General features: G+C 41.0%; 1 protein-coding gene across 1 annotated transcript in view; it reads right to left on the reverse strand.

The window, feature by feature from the left end:
- Positions 1 to 19,584, reverse strand: part of ptprn2 (protein tyrosine phosphatase receptor type N2) — a 148,388-nt gene extending 128,804 nt beyond the window's left edge. The window contains exon 1 of the mRNA XM_039617623.1: positions 19,266 to 19,584. Within this exon, the coding sequence (XP_039473557.1) occupies positions 19,266 to 19,377 (112 nt within the window). The 5' untranslated portion in view covers positions 19,378 to 19,584. The remainder of the gene's footprint in view (positions 1 to 19,265) is intronic.
- Positions 19,585 to 20,245: the final 661 nt, after the last annotated feature.

Consider the following 20,245-nt stretch of genomic DNA (forward strand, 5'->3'; position numbering starts at 1 on the left):
AATTGGATGCACCCTCTTGGCCCGGTGGCCTCGATGGACAGCAATGAGCAGCTTGTGACCGTGAATGAAGAACAGGCTGAGTAGGAGGAGAGGTGTCTGTCAGACTTCTTTAATAATGAGAAGAGATAGTTGCGGGATGTCGGATAATCAATTGGCACAGAAAGGGCAGATAATAAGGACAGGTGTGGAAGAGAGAGGAACTTTTCAGGCTTTACTTATCCAAAGTTTGTTCAAGTTTCTTCTCTCCCAGTTGGACGTGCAGGTCATTATTCTGTTGCATTATTAAAGGCTAATCTGCGTGGGAACTGGAACTTACAGGCACAGTGCACAGCCATTTTGTTTAGGAGTCGAGGGCACATTTTATGAAATTACTCTTTTGCAAGGTAATGGCTTCAATATGTCAGCAAAATTGCTATTTAATGATGTAGAGTGGGGCATCAACACAGAGCTGTAAGGTCGCTCAGCTCTCTGGAACAAAACTAAAAGGCAGAATGTCCCGAACTGAAGAAAAGGAACTTACTGCTCCAAAACCGAGACCATGAATTGCTTTTCCAACTCATTGTACCTGAATATTATTCTGCATCATAACGAGTATATACCTCATTTTAATGGTTATAGGCTAAAGGATGCCTGTATATGCACCATTATATTTTTGGAAGAGTCATTTTCAGTTACATTTGCAATATACAAATAACTAAAATCTTAACTCTAATGCTCATGGTTTAAAACCTGGGGTTTAGTGCAGGGCTTTTCTGTCTTATATCAGAGGGTTTGAGACAGAAAATAAACAGATAATAAACTTTCTGCATGCTCCCTGACCAGCACCAGAAACAGTATCTGACGGATAAAAAGCCAAATATTTCCATATTTGGTGGAGTTGGTGGAGACCAAAAACAGAGTGACAAGTAGAGTGAATCATCCAGACTAGAGGCCTGAAACAAAAATCCATATGAATGTTAATGGTAAATAGTTTCATCTGGAGGTTTGAGACAACTTCATACAGTTTTATCAATTTTAATATGGCAGGGTTGTACTTCTACGGCGAAAAAAAAAATAGCCCAGAAATGGAAGTGAACACTGGGTCTCATCAAATCCAGGCCAACGTTTTCCAATCATTGCTTATTATCAACACAGGTACATTTAAAGAGGCTAACAAAAATCTAAAAAAAACCCAAACAGTTACACTTTTGCTCAAGTTACTCTTTATCGTGCAGGCCAATACTCATTGGATTACAAATCTTGTCCTTTGCAAACATATTCTTCATATTCATGCTTTATTATATATGAAACACATACAAGTTTATGGAGATTCAGTTATCATGTACAAAGAAAAACTCAACAAATGCCCGTCGAGCAGAATTAGGCGGATACTTGCTCAAAATTAACATTCAAAGGAGCTCCATCCCCCCAAGACACCCTCACTCCCTCAAGAGCCACTTATGCCAGCTGGTGTTGAGACTGTGTCCACTCAAACACGCCCCAACAAGTCTCACAACAGCACTGCTTACCGAACACAAGTCAGAGCGAACCCAATCATCACACAATGCGAAGAAATTTATCGGAAAGACTGGAGAGAATGAACTAAAAGCCAAAACAAATTCGAGAGATTATGAATTGGCAGAAAATCCCTTGACTGTCAGAGGCAGAAATCAGAAACATTCTAACCAGGCATAAGCTCAGTGACCATAAACCGGCAATGGAAGATACAAACAGAAACAAAACTGTGACAGGTGAGGTTAAAACAGAGATGCATTCCCTATTAAGATGTAAATTATTCAGTGACGTGAGGACCACTTACTTCAACCAATTCAGATCTGTATTTCAGTGAGCTAAACAACATGACAAAATTAGAAGCAGTCCAAGGAGAAGGACACGGGGCCTATCTGGCTGCCCAGCATATATCAAAATGACACAACCTGAGGGACAGTGAGGACCAGGACTGATATACACGTGCACGTGTTGTACTCTATAGCTGTTTACCGAACTGAGTAGAAATTAAATGAATTGATACTGATACTGTTTTTCCTATTCATATGTTTTGATGTATTTCCAAACTTTATGTATACTGTGAGTGAATGAATATTGAATGTTGTCATGTTCCTTTTCCTAACGGTGCTATCACTTGGTTTAGCTACATGGCTGTCTTCCCCTGCTTGTCCGCCACTGCTATGTCCAGTCTGTTAGCCATCACCAGTTTGTCCAGCTCTATCCTCTGTGGAAGTGCCACAGCATCTGAGCTTTGTCATTCTCAACCACCCAATGGGGCGTGGCCTATTTTGACCTTTGGAATCTCCAGGCCATACCCAGCACAGATGTTCAATGTCAATGTCAGTTTGTTGTTTCCACAAATGAAACAATTTTAAGACGTCACCTTGGGCTTGAGAGAAAAAATGTTCTGACATTTTATAGACCGCACAAACAATATTCACCTGCCAGCCCTAATTTTCACACGACTCTGTTTAACTTACCAAGACTTTCCCATTTAGCTCGAAGGTAAATGAAAGAAGAATTTACACCAAACTTATAAAGCAGTCACTTAGAGCTGGAAGAGTCAATCCCTCTTGACCATGCGCATCTCAGCACTCCGCAATTAGTGTCAGTCCATTCAACTTTACTTCCTCATCACTTCCCTGCTTAATTCATGGGGTTCTCTGGGAAGCCTTGTCAGCTCTCAATATTAATTACAACTTTCCACTAATAACGCGTCCAGTCGAGCATAGTTAGTCAGACAGTATGTGTGTGCGTGTCTGCGTGTGAGATAGGCAGGGACATAGAATTGATAACAGCACAGCTCCTTTCTCCAACACCGTGCCGAGATGATTAAAATGGCGCCTTTTAATTAAAATGCAATCACAGTGGATGCTGCTGATTACCTCAGGCAGAAAAAAGGACTTGTCGATGCTGAGGGAGAAAAAAAAAAGGAGTCCTCGCTATATCTTAATGACGCATCCTGACAAAGAACAGCCGCGCTCTTTTATTCAACCCAAGGCCTACAAGATAATTTCACAAACACAATGACCTTCATGAAAAAGTGTTGCATTTGGTATTAAGTACTGAGGCCGTGTCAGCCTCATCACAGATCAATCATGGCTTATCTGTAGCCGCTCTTCAAGTCAAGTAAGTGCAGTTACAGACGCATTTAAAGGGAAATGATTTGTGCTTTTTAGCCGATTTTTAACTTAAGCATGTGACTTTTTTTCCTTCGACCCGTGTGAGCAATGCAGCAAAAACGTGTCATATATGCTCACCTTTCAACCTGTTATCACTTATCTTAGTTATGCCGTTACAACAATGATTTAAAACACACCAGCAATTGTGTATCCAATCAAAATGAAGGTTTTGGAGCGCCCCAGTCACAGTCCAGACTCATATCTGATTGAGATGCTGTGGAGCCCATTCATACCCCAAAACCCTCCAATGTGGGTGAATTTAAAACAATTCGGCCACAAACGCTTGATTAGGTTTGGGTTTTTACTAGAGATGGACCGATCCGATATTACGTATCGGTATCGGTCCGATACTGACCTAAATTACTGGATCGGATATCGGCGAAAAATAAAAAATGTAATCCGATCCATTAAATATCAAAAAAGCATCGCACAAAACTTGCAACACTGCGTAACTCGGCTCATAACCGTAGCACGTTGCAGCAGTATGCCATGTGATAGAGCCCGCTACCAAACCAGCATTTCATCTCTGAGGAAGTTATCCCAGAGAGAAGTAAAGCAAGTGTGTAAGTTCATCTCTGAATGTTTGTAAAGCATTCCCACGTTAAGCTTAACAACCGATATATGGAGCGACTGCCTCTCCCTCACCTTCCTGCCTACTTCAATCGTGAAACTGCTTAACGATCAGCTGATCGGCTTTTCTGTCGCTAGTCTGTCTCTCTTCTTTGTTTTTGGCCCACTTTGCACCAGAAAGAGGAAACCAGCGGCTGAACAACAGCAGCACGTTTAACCTTGATAAGCTGTTGTTAGAATTTATTTAATATTACTTTCTACACCAGGATCCTTTTCTACGCAGCTGACGGCTGGTAACTGTGCAGGGGCGGATCTAGCAAAGTTTAGCCAGGGGGGCCGATAGGGCATGAACAGGGAAAAGGGGGCACAAAGACATACTTTTCTTTCTTATTCTCATTTAAAATATCTAGCTTTTAATAAATAATTATCTGAATCTTACTCCCAAAGTTTTAATCTGATGTAAAATGTATAGAAGTCCATTACGGTTGCCTCCACCAGTGTGTGAATGTGAGCATGAATGAATAATGTCATTGTAAAGCGCTTTGGGTGCCTTGAAAAGCGCTATATAAATCCAATGCATTATTATTATTATTATTACTATATATAGTAACTCTTAAGTCTATATACCCTAGTAAGCTATAGTACTTTTTCCTTTGGGAAGGTACCATCTGTGAATTCTGCAATTCTGTTGAAGAAAGATGTTGAATCTATTTAATTATTCTTGAAAAATAATTTGTTTCTGTGCATTTTTTTCACCCTGCATCAAATTAAAGTTGATTACATCGATTAAGCATCATGAGGTGGAGGGTGGGTGGTTCCCTATTTTTTTTTTTTTTGCTGGGATTTGCAACCCTATTAGGTTGCTTAATATTTCTGCTAAGTACTCTTTAAAATACCAGAATAGGAGGGATGGAGTAGGTTTAAGTTAGGTTTTAAGTTAGGTAAGGTTTATTAGATTGATCAGTGTTGCTGAACTATGAAATATTTGGGGTGCAGTGTATTTTTTTACACACAGGTATAACAGAATAGCTTTAGTGTTGTTGTTTATTTAAACTTGAGTATGAACTTATACAAAATGCAGCAAGATATTAAAAAAAACAGTTTTATTGATTAAAAAACACACAATATCGGATTCATATCGGTATCGGCAGATATCCAAATTTATGATATCGGTATCGGTATCGGACATAAAAAAGTGGTATCGTGCCATCTCTAGTTTTTACACAGGATCAGGTGCATTTTGTATTACTCAGGTTATCTTTGTTGATGATTTGAAACATTTAGTGTGACAAATATGCAAAAAACCAAGAAATCAGGACTCTTTAGAAACTAATAGCAAGATTTAGAGATATTGAAAGTAATTGTTAGTAGCTGCACTAGATGAGAGCCGACTACAACTGCTGTAAATATGCAGAAGTTTCCGCTCCCAAAATAGATGCTTTGTGACCTAATTTACAAATGCTGTATGAAGGGAGACTCCAGAAGGTCACAGGAGTTACTTCACAGTTTTTTAACAAGATGCAACGGTAGTTAGAGGCCTGTATTCTCAAGAGACCATAAAATAGGAGGTGTATCAGACAGAAGTGCATAACTACATGTGCTGCAGTCACTGTTTGTCTCTGTCTGCCTTTCAAAATGACATTAAAACATGCTGTGCAGACTTTGCATAAATAACACCTTCAGAAAAGCATGCAACAATGGGAACTTGGACGGGATCTATTACCCTTTCCGAGACCTACATGCAGCACAGAAACACTTTCCGAGGATGTGCCCTGTCTACTTTGTTACAAGTAACTGCTATTTAGGGCAGTGAGCGCACCGACCGTGTAAGTAAACAAGGAGCAGCACACCAACATGCAAAAAACTATTCACCTATAACTAAAACCACCAGCGTGTTGGGACACAACAGCGTGCGTATCTCCCCTTGGGGTGTGAAATCAGAGAGGAGTGAAAGGCTTGTTTGAGGAAAAGCAATTACATAAGTTTCTCATTAGAAAACAATATAACCACATTATCCCACAGTTAATCTCCACCTGAGCATTATAATGCTATTCAGTACACATCCCAGTGCACATTTAGGTCTCTAAACGTTTAGCTGTGATTGGCTGACCTTGCCCGGAACATTAACTATGTCCCTACGAGGCAAAACCCAAAGCTCAACAAGAAGTCAGAGGCCTGATCATCCACTTTCCCTCACAGGTGGTTGGCCGGTGCTTGGGTACCATCTGCGATGTCTGAGGGGCCAAGGAGAACGCTGGGAGCCTGGCAGCGAGAACAGCCAATCCTGAGGCCTGCTGCAGTTAAGGGCATATTTCATTCACTCTCTGGGGCCACCAAAGTATCTTTTATTATAGATATAAGGTGCGACCAAGGACGCCTGGCTCATTTTTTAAATTCATGCACAACTGTACCGTCAGCCAAAAAAGCCATTTTAGAATAGCGCGGCGGGTGACAACGGCAATAAAAGTGCAAGTGAATTGAAAAGGGAGCGTGGCTGGAGCGGGGACAGCAGAGAAGAACATCACCTGCAAGCAAATTAGCATCAGCTTGACACCATGTCCGCAGATTTAAACAGCTTGTGTCATTAAGGCGCTCTCCTGCTAAAATTAAAGATGGCTCCAAGCTTTTCTCTGCTCCAGAAGGTCTGTTCTTGTCAAAAGCTGCATGCTATGTGTCAGCAACTGAGCTCTGGTTACCTTATCACGATCCTCGATGTTTTTATACATTCCCCCCACGCGTTTTCATCTGAACATGGCAGGACGCTGCTATAACAGTTGTTTCAATAAGACAGTGACATTTTGTTCACCCACATTTCATCGGGAAACTATTTTCTCTGGGGTGAAGGACAAAATGAATAATTCACTTTAACACCACAAGAAAATACAGTAATTTTACTATTGAGGCTTCACTTTTATCTCTGCATTAGAGAAAAACGACCCTTTTATGTCTAAAGGAACAGTTTTCTTCTCAAGGCTGAGCTGAGAGCTTTCTTATGTGTCCAATGTTTGTGAAGCAGCCAGTTAGCTTAGCTTAGCTTAGCATGTTTAGTTAAAGCACTGTAAAAGCTTTAGGTTGTTAAATGCTGATCGATCATAAGGATTAAAGGTTTCACAATCACGTTAGTGCAGCTGAAAACTCTTCTGAAGATTAAAAAAAAGTAGTCAACTGGACCTGGAACATCAACTTCTGTGTGATATATAAAGTGTCGTATTCAATGGCTAAAAAGAACAACAAAAAATCTAATTAAGTCTGCTAGGTATCTGTCTCTCAGACTGCTTTCTCCATTGAGCACATTTCTAATTGACCTCCAACTTTTAAGCTGTAGTGTTTACCTTGTTAATTAGTGACCTTTAAAGTCGGTGCTGTTGGGTTATTTTAAAACACAGCTAGCTGTTTGCCCTTGTTTACAGATTTTGTGCGAAGCTAATTAGCTTTTAGCCGTAGCTTTTTTAACCTGTAGCGTAATTATCATTTTTATGGTGTTTTTGTAAAATATTTCACCCAACAATAATCTTCATCTGACTTTTAGCAAGATGGCATATATAGATATTGTGGGACTTTTTCTTTAGTTCAAAGCATTTAACAGAAACTAAATCTAAAAGTGTTTAACCTGAATTAGGAGCTTGGGGCTCAAAGTCAGGGGACTCTGGGGTCACTTTGACTGAAGAGAGATCCTGATGTGAAACCACCTGGCATCCAGAGGAGTGTAACCAGACACAATTCCCTCAGAATTCCCAGGCAGGCAGGTCACTCTCAGTCACTCAGCTGCCAGCTCCAGGCGACAGCCCAGACAACGGCTATGAATTAAAGATGGCAGCATCACTGCGGCAACAGAGGACCCAGAAATAGGCCGGGTTGACCTTTTTCCCGACCTGCACTGAGTGATTCAGACATTTGATTTTCTCCCTTCTCCTGAGGTGTGACTGAGTGTTGAAAAGCAGAAGTGGAGCGAGTGAAACAACTAAGCCTCCTCTTTCTTATATTCCAAGGAGCTCGAAGTGAACCAACACAAACTGCCCTGAGGGGAATATCTAATCCTGCAGGTGAGGACAAAGGTTTAACTCTTGAGTGCCAGCTGAACCTCGATTAAAGTGCAGGTCAGTACCACGCCTCGGTGTTTGGACTTTACTGTCCTGCAGATGTGACATCGATGACATGCAAATGGGAGCGAAATGACATCTTTGTTGGCCTCAAGTCATTTATGTGCCTGAGTGGTAATTTCACAGCTTAAAATGAAACTACTCAGGTGTACCACCTGTGGAATTAAACGCCTTCAGATGCAGATGAGAGGAAATTGATATGAAACTGTCTCCATGCCTCTCCCTGGTCAGAACACCTCTCATCACTGAGGGATTGGCATTTTTATGGCTGCAGTTGGTGCAGACACCCAAAGGCATCACATTTCTGACTCCGTGAAAACACTGTGGCAGTGGGGTGTGGTTTTCTGGCTCAGCTGTGAAGAGAGGAGGGAAAGTGATTTGTTTGAGGAGGGTGGCACACCTGGCGTGCATCTGCTGATTAACCTCTCCTCTTATATATAGTAGGGCAGGAGCACAGCAGGCGCTGAGAGAACCTCTGAAAAGAATGACAACATAAAGCGGAGCGGGCATTGATGTGTATGAGTGCGTAACAAAGAGGGCAAAATAAACAGGGTGTGTGTATAAACTGGGACTGGCCTGGCCTCTTTACACTGAGGAGAGTCCTCAGTGTAAAGGCTACAAACACACATAAATTGCACACATAAAGCCCTTCTCTTAGCTGACTTTAAATTTGGAAAAAGCAAATAAATATAACGCAACATAAACTGAACAAATAGCATTCCTGCTCTAATATTTTACCTTACATGCTTTATGGAGGAACAGATTTTATATTTTATGTGAGTGTCATGTGTAATGCTTCTGCATAATCACCCCATTGCAAGATGAATATCAATATTAGGCTATCCAAAAGGAAAGGCAGTCTATATTCAGGTGGATTTTAAATGCTGAGGCATTCAGCAGTATCCAAGTCCCATTATTTAAATTTGTGGACCGCAAAGGGGGTTAAAACACACTCATTTTAAACTATTTATGCTACCAACTAGTGCCATTTGTCAACCCTTCCGTCTTTATGGCAGAAATATGGATGTTTATGTCCTGGTAGAAAAAACGCTTTTCTCTTGATGGATGGTTTTGGTTGAAAGGAGCCAGTTGAGGTGGTTTAGGTATCTGACTGGGATGTCTCCTTGATGGGTTTCGGGGAAGGTGACTGGGAGGAAGCCACAGGGCATACTCCAGACTGAGTCGAGAGATCGTATCTTTCAGCAGGTTTGGGAAAGCCTCAGTGTTTCCCCTGATGAGCTGGAGGTAGTAGCCGGGAGAGGGAGGCCTTGACGTCTCTGCTGAGACTGCTAACATCGTAACCTGATCCCAGAGAAGTGGCAGAAGATGGAGGGATGCACGGACGAACAGTCGTTTTTTCTCATTAGTCCTCTATTTAAACTGTATTAAGCTCTAAAGTCATGATATACTGAGCTAGCTTATGATAGCTGTTAACTTAGCACTACAGCTTCTTATCAAAACACGACCACTTCTGGCACCAACAAAACACCAGGGTGGTGACCAAAATGCCAAATTCTTGGCCCTAAACAGAAAGTAGTCCATCAGCCAGGAGGCAACTTGGCTGATGGACTACTAGCTATATTGATCTTTTACAGACACAAGACAGACTGTGATGAGAAGCTGATTTGCAAGAGAGTCATTGACATTCATTAGGATTTGTGTTTCTGGTGACCTGATGAAAGGAAGCACTCTAATCCTGGGCCTTCTTTAAACCTCAGTTCTCTGTTAAATGCTCCACCTGCTTGCTGCTAATTGTACGTGCCATGTTGTTCTTTGTCTTTGCCTCAAAAGATGCTAAAAACCTACTGATGAGAGAGCTTAGCAGGATGCTACCCAAACTTCCTAACAGATAGTAGAACTAGCTACTGAGTTTAGACCTCATCCACTGAAAGTAGGTGAAGTTGTGCACCTTCTTTGTTGTAGACATCATCTTGGGGGTTTTACAAATAATGCTCAATGATCCTTTTTCAAGAGCTGGAGGAGATATATGTTACTAATGTGCTTCAAATGAGACAGTTGGTCACACATATAGGAAAACACCCATCTCTCTGTTGCTTTTTTCCCTTCGAACAGTCATTTTCCTTTCCTGCTGCACTGAGAAATGGCCCAGAGTATTAATCAGCATCCCCCAAAGGCGAAACCGGAACGTTACTGCTTTAATCACAGCTGAGATAGTATAGATTAATTCCTGTGCTCAGCTCACAGCTTTCAGAATCCTCATTACTGTGTTATTGTCCTCATTATAAATCTTAGCTCCGCCACACAGAGGTGACCTTCAGTCTGACCCCCTTACCAACACCAGTTAATTTGAACCTTGAGAAACGCCGTCCACTCCTCCTTGTAAAAACCGATGATGTTTTTAACACTCGCCGCGTCACGAGGCGGCGAAGCTCAGGTGTGTGCAGAGGCGAGAGAGTGCAAAAAGGAGCACGTTCTTTGCACTGTTGTTGGCACGCAAGCGGGACAACGCTTTCTTTGTTTGTGTTTTTAATCAACGTAAAGGTCCAAATGCGTCATGTTCTTACACCTGACAAGTCTCAGAGGAAGAAAGAGCCTCTACTGAACTATAAACTAATTTTAGCGTCTAAAAGAAAAGCAGACTTCCCCTGGAACATCTCGCCTTCCTCGCCTCTCTGGCGGCACTCCTCCTCCTTGACCCAGAATAGCTTCAAGGTTCACCTTGAACTGAAGAGAGCCTAACGAGATGTATCGTCTCGACACGTCTATCTTGACACAATTCTGACTGCATTCCTCTAAAGAGCTGCCGACATTTGTCTGGAAAGACACAGGAACAGCCAGCCGCCGTGCTCCCAACACACTCCTCTGAGCATCTGTTGAATCACAAAGAAAATCCACACTCCGCCTGTTATCACACCAGCCGTGGAAGCAACCCAGGCCATGGATACACAGCCTGCTTTGTTTTGCATTTTTTTCTTTGCGCTTTCAAGGGTACAATTGTGAAATCCACTAAAAACTCAAAAATACCAGTTTCCCAAACAATCTGAAAAGCAGCGTTGCTCAAATAGCTTATCAGTCTGCGATTCATGTCATCCTCAAAACAAGACTTCCAGCAGCTGTGTGCCTGCATAGTGCGGCTGAGAAGAGGTCCTTTACAACACCGTATGCGCTTTATTAGCGAGAATCAATAGATATATATTATATTCAGCAACAGATGATGGCAGAACTGTTAATGTTAGATCAGTTACACTCGTACTGAATGCTGCAGCTGTTGAGTTTATTAATTTGGAAAAACAGGCTTTGCAAATAACACACCAAATGCTTATTTAACCATCCTGTGCTGCCATGTGCATGAAGAGGGGGATGTACTGCACAATAAAAACTCATCCAATAAATGGTTTGCCATTTATTAGATGAGTCAAAGCCCTTAGTGAATTGTAGAAGGGCTCCTCATACGAAGTGTCAATAAAGGCTGAGCTGAAGGCCGGCGCTTTGGCCTGACCCTCCAACAGACCAGTCAAGATGACTCAGACGTCCTGCGAGAAACGAAAAATGCACTGTGACCTTTACTGAGAGTAGGAGAGCCATCAAAGCCGGGTTTTATTAGTCTGGCAGTCATATTAGTTCTCGTCCTTATATGAGTTTTAACTTAATTAGGAATTTTGGTGGCAGAGGAGTTTTCATTACTAGAAAACTCATATACATACATGCATGAGGTGTTTGACTATATGTTCTTCTGCTTTGGCCCAAAGTAAAATATCTCAGCAGATGGATTACAGTGAAATCTGGTGCAGATATGTTTGTGCAGAAGGTCTTTGATCACTCCTTTGCTCCCTTAACTTAGCTCTTCTCCGTTTTAGGCTATACACCTGTAAACATAATTGCCCATATTGCCACTATGAACTTGTTGTGGTTTAATTCAAAGCACCAAAGAGAACCTCCCAACTCCTCTTCTTCATACTTTTTTGTCAGCAGCAGATATTTCTGCATCAAATTTATATTTTCTTTGTCCGTGTATTTATGGAAGTATTGCCTACTTGGTACATCCAAAAGGAACTTTATCCACATTCATTTTCAAATATGCGCACGTCAATTTCAGGGGCACGCCCACTTTATCTGACAGGTGGATGGTGACACAGGTGGCTGCTGTGTGCGAGCTAATTCGAGCTACTGACAAGGACCTCTGGGGTGGGTGTCGGAAGTGGTACTGGTGTTTTTAAAGGAATTATCCGACAAATAATATGACTTTCTGTGTTTTAATTGTACTGACAGCTAGGGGTGGAGGCTGTAGCCTCAAAATTATATCACAAAATTTCAAGGAAATTTGCAATGATGATAATTATGGTGATTGCAGCTTGCAGGCAGCAGCATTTATTAGTGCAAATAAAATAAAGGGCGTTTTCCATCCTTCTTTTCCAATGAGCTACTGTCAGTGATGACAGACTACCTCATCTGAAGTGTGCATCTATTGCCTCAAGCAGGAGCAGTATTATAGTGCAATAGTAGTGACACACCATTATTTATAGTGACAAAGGATAAGTCAAAAGCAGAAATGTAGCCCAGGTAGTGTTTTCTCTGGAAATTTTAAGTATAAAACAACAGCTTAACACTTTAGTGTGAGAGTAATTAAAGTAACTGAACCTTGCAACTTTTATATTGTCACATAATAAAATTAAAACTGATGTCGTTTGTTAGGTTGAGATTTTTAACCAGCTGCTTAAAGCTCTGGTTTTCCATCATTTAACTGCATCAGTAATTCCCATCCATCGTTTGGTCTTTCTGTCATATTGAGTGCAGTGAGTGAGCGCTCCGGTGACACTCTGCTGAGTCATTTGTTTACTTTTGGGTCGCACATCACCAGCTGCTAGCACCTCCTCCTCGTGTGTCTTCATAGCTTAGTGGTACTCCTGGTGTTTTTTGTTTTTTTTCAAGTGGTGAAACGAGTTTGTTGTTTCCACCTTTATCAGGAACAGGTTTTTTTGAATAGTGTACAAAGTGTAGCCTACTTTGTTGGAGGTTGATGAAGCAGTACCGCTCGAGACCGGCACCCGCTCTCGCTCTCAGACGTTCTCGGGCTTGTGTCATTGTGTGGGCTAGGAAGCAAACTCATGGTCTTGATAAACCACTGATATCATAATATTACACTTTTTTTGATCATGTAAAAATTTATTTATACCAGTATTTCTGGGGACAATATGATACGGCACAGCACGCTCTAGTTTTTAAGTGAAATTTCAGTAAATTCTAAATAAAATGGTCCCAAAAAATTAAATGAAAGCAGCCAAATTATTAAAATTGAGACTTAAAAATGTCCAAAGCCTTTCTACTGTGTGATGACTGGGTTGATCTTTCATATACAGTCTATGGCAGGGGTGTCCAACTCCAGGCCTCGAGAGCCGGTGTCCTGCAGGTTTTAGATGTGTCCTTGATCCAACACAGCTGATTTAAATGGCTAAATTACATCCTCAACATGTCTTGAAGTTCATCAGAGGCCTGGTTATGAACTAATCATTTGATTCAGGTCTGCTGACCCAGGGTGATATCTAAAACCTGTAGGACACCGGCCCTTGAGGCCTGGAGTTCCCCACCCCTGGTCTATGGTAACAGCTTCAAATACACTGCACCTGCTTCTATTGAGGTTTTGCATACTGCACTGGTGGACAAGTTAATGTGGCATTAACTTCATGGCAGTCACTGGGAAAATGATTGCTCAGTCCAGTCACACAGACCTACAGACTTGTCAGTGATCACCCCCTGGCAACCACCTGTTGCTAGGGAATGTGTATTCCCCAACTGGTGGCAAAAACGTCCTTGTGTTTGCTTTGGTCGCTAGCATGTTGCTGACGTCATAGTTTGAATGGAAGTGACTTGTCTACAAACCCTGTCCAGCTACTCTCTGAACTATAGCGAAACAATGAAAAGTGCGACACGGAGTGGAAATGGCGAGTCAAAGTTGTGCCGACCTGTTTCAAAATTCATTTGACACTTTTTTGAGTTTTTTAGTTAGCAAGTATTTGCAGAGAAACATGAAGAACTACAGACAACCACAGCATTCTACAACCAAAGCAATGTCAAGTGGTTTTTGGTGCTTTGCATTGTTTGCCACCCAGTTCACCCAGTGACACCGAGCAGCCTCCAGAAACCGCTGCCAACAGGTTGGAGGAATGCACATTTTGTGCCCTAGTACCACATAAAAGAAGACATCCTAAACCACGCAGCATAAAGGATGAAAAAAGACAACTTCCACTGAAGCAAGATGTCCTGCTTGTGGATGCAGACTTCACCATGTTCATAATCTGTGCTGTAGTAAAATATCAATCCTAATACTGCTGCACATTTCGATCGCCTCTGTTGATTTATTACCACTATGAGATGCTTGATTACCACTCAGTCCTGATATCTATTGGATGACAGAGGGCTGTGGCAAAATACATACAGCTCAGCAGCCAGTTAATCAAATCCCACTTGTCTGGGTATGTTAGGCGGTGGCTGCTGAGAGCCAGCTGTAAAGAAAAAAACCAGACAGCGCAGCCTTAAAGCACATCCACAATGTACACATTGGAGAAAGGTCACGTATCAATCAATATATCCTCTAACACTCCTTAATTTGTGTGTAAAAAGGAAGTAGGTTTCCTAAAGTGCGTTGAAGGGGGGGTGGAACAGATTTGCTCAGAGGCTGTCACAAGCCCCGCGTGTCCATGTTAAACTCTGCTCAGTCTGATCTCAGTGTTCCTGCTAGATTTGTGTGTGCATTATTAGAATCGTGACAACACCTCGGTAGCAGCTAGACTGCTCTGCTTTCCCTTTATTAGATCCTCAGAGCTGCTCATAACCTTTAAAGGATTAATATTTCTTTCTTTTATTATTTACATATACAAAGTGTTGCTGAAAGTACATTTTTTCTCATAAACAGCACAGCACCTGCAAGCTGGAGAAAAGCTACCTGCATAGCTAACAAACACTGGGATTTTTTCAGTAGTTGTATTGGGATTCAAGTCACTGCCAAACCTCTGCAAACAAAGCAGAGATGCTGAACAGAATTTTAACAACAATCCTGATGGAAATACTGATCACAAGGCACTAGAGTGTTAATGCGCAAAAGTCGGTTTCTGCTAATTTTCTATTGGCTACAATCTCTGCAGGAGTCAATAAATTCATTATTTAAATTCCGCTTTTTCTAACTTTGTGTAAACAAGGCATTAACCTTTCAGCACTCTTCAAATAAAGATGAATAGTTGCCAATCCTTTGATAAAAATCTTTCTGACTCTTTCATCAATTACGAGCACAGCAGGCCGTCGCGTACACTAAGGCAAAATTAAAGTGTGAGAGTGCTGTTAAGCTTTTTAAATGCCGCTGCCTTTTGGTTAATTTACAAGTGCTGTGCTTGTGAATTACATCTCACTTTCAAGGCGGCAGACTCAAGGCTGGTTAGTGAGTCACCTGGGTGGGAACAAGTTGGAAACGCGTTAACCAGTCCATGACCTCTCCCAGTCTTTGGAAGAACAGAGCGTCCTCCCAGAAGAAGCCGCTCAGACGTCAGCAGCTGGGTCAAGGCGACGAAACAGCACGCTGTGTGAGCGAATCTAAACCAATCTAAAACTTTAGTGCATCACAGAGACGACGAACAGCAAATACAGGAGGAATAAAGGGTTTAAAGTTTCAACAGTGGTGGGTAATGGTGGCATGTTTTAGGCTATTTTAGGTATTGTAGCTGCCAGGAGAAAAGATCATTTAACTTTGAGGAAAATTTACTTTTATCTTCTTTAGGATTCAATTTTTGCAGCCAAAATAGTTCATGTTAGAAAACCTAATAGCACACAGAACAGCTGTAATTTAGTTTAGTGTTATGCTTTTAAGCTGATTAATTTAGTAAATTACTACAACATGAACCCACGAAACATCAGTTGCTTTATACTTTCTTTAAAAAGTCCATCTACCAACAAAGCTGCTAAATGGACTCACTCAGTTTTCCTTATTTGCATTTCATTTACATTTGTAGGCATTCAATTTTTATGCTAGATGTATTTCTGACTCTGTTGCAACCAATTCGTTAAGGCTTTATAATTACAACTGTAAACGCTTCAAAAATTAAAATCCGATTTAAAACCACTAATATTTCCTAGATATTGCTTCTCTTCTTATCTATAGACAGTATAAAACATGGCTGTAGCTTCTAGGTCCAGCAAACAAAGCCAGTGCAGAACAGCCACAAACCTGCTGATGGCAATAGCTGTGGTTGTAAAAACACTTCCAGTTCTATAGTCTGTTGGAAAACAGCTTTCAGTCTTGACATCTAAAACACTTTCCTGCTAAGTTTATGGGCCCAGTCACACGTTTCAAGACATAATGAAAAGAAAAATTGTCTCTGTTGTAAATCTTGGCCATACTATGTTGCAAAACGGATGATTATCTGTGCACCGAGCGAAGCAGCAAAGAGTGAGTTTATTCTAATCTTGTGTTTCTATGTTTTTGCTGTTGTTATATTATTACTAGGGGTGGGAATCGAGAATCAGTTTAAGTAGGTTCAGAGGTGTCCAACCATCAAAATCCTGTTCCTCCAAGCTTATCAGGCCCTTATTACAATGCTGGCATGTTTTTCTGCCAGTTGCATTGATTCATTGATTGGGCCACAGAGTGTACAAAAAAAGGTGCTTTCAGCCTCTGGGTCTGGAAGGTGAAGCCAATAATGACGCACCCTATATGGACAAACATACTGGTGCACCTACACATTACATCTACTGGAGCTGTTCGGTCATTGAAACCCATGTATTGAAGTTCCCAACACACAGTTTTGGTGCTGATGTTAAGGATTATATTAAGGCTGAGCCTGTTGTCTCTAGTTTCTGTTTGAACTCTAGAATCTGATTAGATTTTAGTTCTTGCTACTTTTCTAATCCATTGCCCTATAAAAAAAATTTTTTTCTAGATTACTTTATATTTGATTCCCTGCATTTTAGTTCCAATTAGCCTTCCTGGAGTCATCCTGTACATTGCTGTCAAGTGTTTGTCTCTATTATGCAATTTGTTGTGTCATTACTTTCATTTCCTTCAATATTGCCAGAATTAGTTTCAGCTGTGTTTTGTTACCCCGATGTTTCCAGTCTCCCAGTATCTATTTAAAGCCTCCGGTTTCCTTAGGTCTTTCTTGAATCATAAGGTGTTCTTGTCCATCCTTCTTTGTGCGTGGGAAATGAAATAACATAAATTCTGTGTTACTTACTGTATTTTTTTCCTACTTTGTTTTGTTTTTTGTTTATGAAGTCTGCCTCAGAAGTCTGCATTCGGGTCTGAAACCTGCAAACCTTGACAACGTAGTCTGCCTCTTTGTGACTCAGTTGTTGTGCTTCCTAAACACTCCTACTTTGCAAGAATATCTCTTACACTTAATATATCTTAGCTGATGGCAGACTTCATGGCTAGGTGCTTGATTTTATACACCTGTGATAACAGGACTGAAAACACCTGAATTCAAAGATTAGGTGATGTTATCCAGATACTTTTGCCCCCCACATAATGCAGCTTAAACCTGTATTCTTTCTAATAGCTAGCAATGGATGACTTGTACAGCTTTACCTGATCTATAACCTCAGTAACACTCCCCCAATAAGTCAATGGTCTCGTCACCAGTTTTAAGTCTTCTTTAATGTATTAAACATATTTATTTAAAAACAACCAATCAAACAGGGTGTGCCTATCTAGTGATGTCATAGTGCCATATCAGTCTTTTATATACAGTCTTTGGCGTTGGTCTTTTCATTCTACAAAGAACATTTATCAGGAATCAATAATTGAGTTGACCTGTATGCAGAATTGATGAAAACACTAATGATCACTAATGCTCATCTCTTTTTCCCACACAGCCAATAATAGGTTTGGATAACTGCTGAAGTGTCTCAGGGGTGGAGTCTTTGAGCCAATGTGGAAAATGTTGTGCGTATGGACATAAATTCACACCACTACTTAAATATCACAGCCATTAACTGCATTTTCAGAGCTTGTAGCTGCAGACTTATTTTCGCCATCTGGCTTTCATGTGCTCTCAGACATGCAGGATGTATACACCCACGCACAGCGTGCTCTCACCGTCTCTCCCACACAAACACAAAGATGTGGTTATTTTTAGACCAAGACACACATATATATATTGAGAGCTTTACATATGCTATATAAATAGAGTCACATCATGAGTGCACTTTGATCCAAATCTTCCCTATGACATGCATAATCCGCAGTGGGGCTCATTAAAAACAATAACCATCCCTAACTCTCAGCCACACTCTGACAATGGAGACCTCATTCACACACACAGAAAAACACTCTGAGAATTCAATGAGAGAAATGCACTCGGGGAATATGAGCACTGACTCATTCACAAGATTTTGAAGAATAAATTAGCCAACTTGCAGGGAGAAATACCCAGTGAATAAAAGGGTAAGTTCTAGGCTTTCTATATTATTGTATATGTTAATCTAATCACTTAGAATGTGTGTGTATATATGAGAAAATAAGAAAACAGGTTACCAAAGGGCTTCCTCCTGTTCTAAATATACAGAATATGATGCAGCTCAGTGTCTGTATGAATCATCAGAGCAGGAGAGGCGACCAGAGACCTATATTCGCCTCTAGCTCATGATAAAGTTTATGATGATATGTGCTCTGCCTCCTGATCCTGGATCAGTACATCTGATTTTTTTTTTTCAGTGTAAATTAGCTCACACACTACTGAAGCAGGAAAATGAATCATTTAATCTCTCATCTGTCTGAACAAACGGACACAATTATCACTGCGGCCGCTCCAATACATCACTCTTTGGACATCTGCCACTCTTTTCTTTCAAATCACAGAGCAGTGTCTGAGGCAGGGCTGGAAGAACAAATCAAGGGTAATGAAAATTTACCTCAGCCAAGTCTGAATATGAAACACAGCAATATGAAATATGCCCTCTTTTCCCGGGGAGCATATAGGATGTCATCAAATATTTAACTGAGTTTAAAATTGCATGCTCCTTAAGGGAACGTGTGAGTAATTTTTATGTATTGGGAAACTGTTAAAGGCATATGAAATGGGATGCATTGCTAGTGATGTAGGAGGTAAAAGGTGGTCACACACACAAAAAGTGTTACAGGAAAGATTGTGTCCATGAGGCCTGAGAGGTTATGTAACTTTTCCCTGTTCAGGTTTCATCCAGTCTTGCCCACGGCACAGGTAAGTTTGCACGAAGATGGTGATATGCTGTTTGCAAATACCGACAATATGAGTCTCAGCATGCATTTTAGGAACTTTTCTGCAAAGAGAGCAACTGTTTATATTAGAGATCCAGCCAAAAGAGGGCAACTCGGGAGGATTTAGCACCACGGACAGAGCCTGTGAGCGTATTTACAAAACAAAAACAACAAAAAACCCAAAACACTTGATATGTTAGGGGAAAAAAAAGCAATAAAAGAAAGTGGAGCGCAGCTGCTTACCAAATTTTCTGTCGGCGAGGGCAGGTGAGAAGCAAAGGCTGACAGCCAATGCAGCGAAGAGGACGGGACACCAGACTGAATCCATACCGCTCCTGCCTATACTCCAATCCATCGCTCACCTCCGCTAAAACAGCATGTTGTTTAACGCCAAACTCAAAGTGTCGGCCGCTCGGAGGAGACTCTCACAGAGAGAGCATGTCGGAGGGCTCGGATAATAATAATAACAATACGAAGAAAACGGGTAGAAACTGGAGCCGAAGTGGCTAAACGGCAACACAATACAGGCGTTGTTTCAGCACCACAAACAGCAACCAGCCTCACGGAGGAGCCCCTCCTAAGTTTCTGACGTCAAACACACACATGGTGAGGAGGGATGATGCGTGCAGCATGCAACAGAGCCGGGAGGGGTGCATGGATGGAAAGGAGAGCGGAGATGTGAATGATCACTGCCCGAAAGCCGTGCAGCCAACATACAGAAACCGGGGAAGGGGGGGTGTAAAAAACCCTGCAACTTCGGATTGATTGATAGATCTGATTAAGATGACTGGGGGAAACAAATGACGTGCACTGCAGGGGAGTTACAGAAATACTGCACATGAATATCAATGAATGAGCTGCTACTACATTTCTAGAGTACAGGTGCGGAAAAGCCACTTCCCCGAGATACCAAAAGACACAAAGCCCTGTATTTATATTAACATAAATACAATATAAATTTATATCATATTTAAAATAAATAAAGGGCTAATTTTAACATAATATATCATATATATACATTAAAAAAAACATATTTTATCAAGTTTTTTTTTCAAGGAATAAAATCGCCTTACCTTTACATTTTTATACAGTACTTTTTTATGTATCCTTTTGTGTTCATCATAGCTGTATTCCTTTTCTTTATCTACATCAGATTTTCTAAAACATCCCAGTGGAAAAAAATTCAATAAAACTTAAAGTGATTATGTATTACAATCTGCTAG

The sequence above is a fragment of the Oreochromis aureus genome, linkage group 9 (genome assembly GCF_013358895.1).
Source record: "Oreochromis aureus strain Israel breed Guangdong linkage group 9, ZZ_aureus, whole genome shotgun sequence".
Lineage (NCBI taxonomy): Eukaryota > Metazoa > Chordata > Actinopteri > Cichliformes > Cichlidae > Oreochromis > Oreochromis aureus.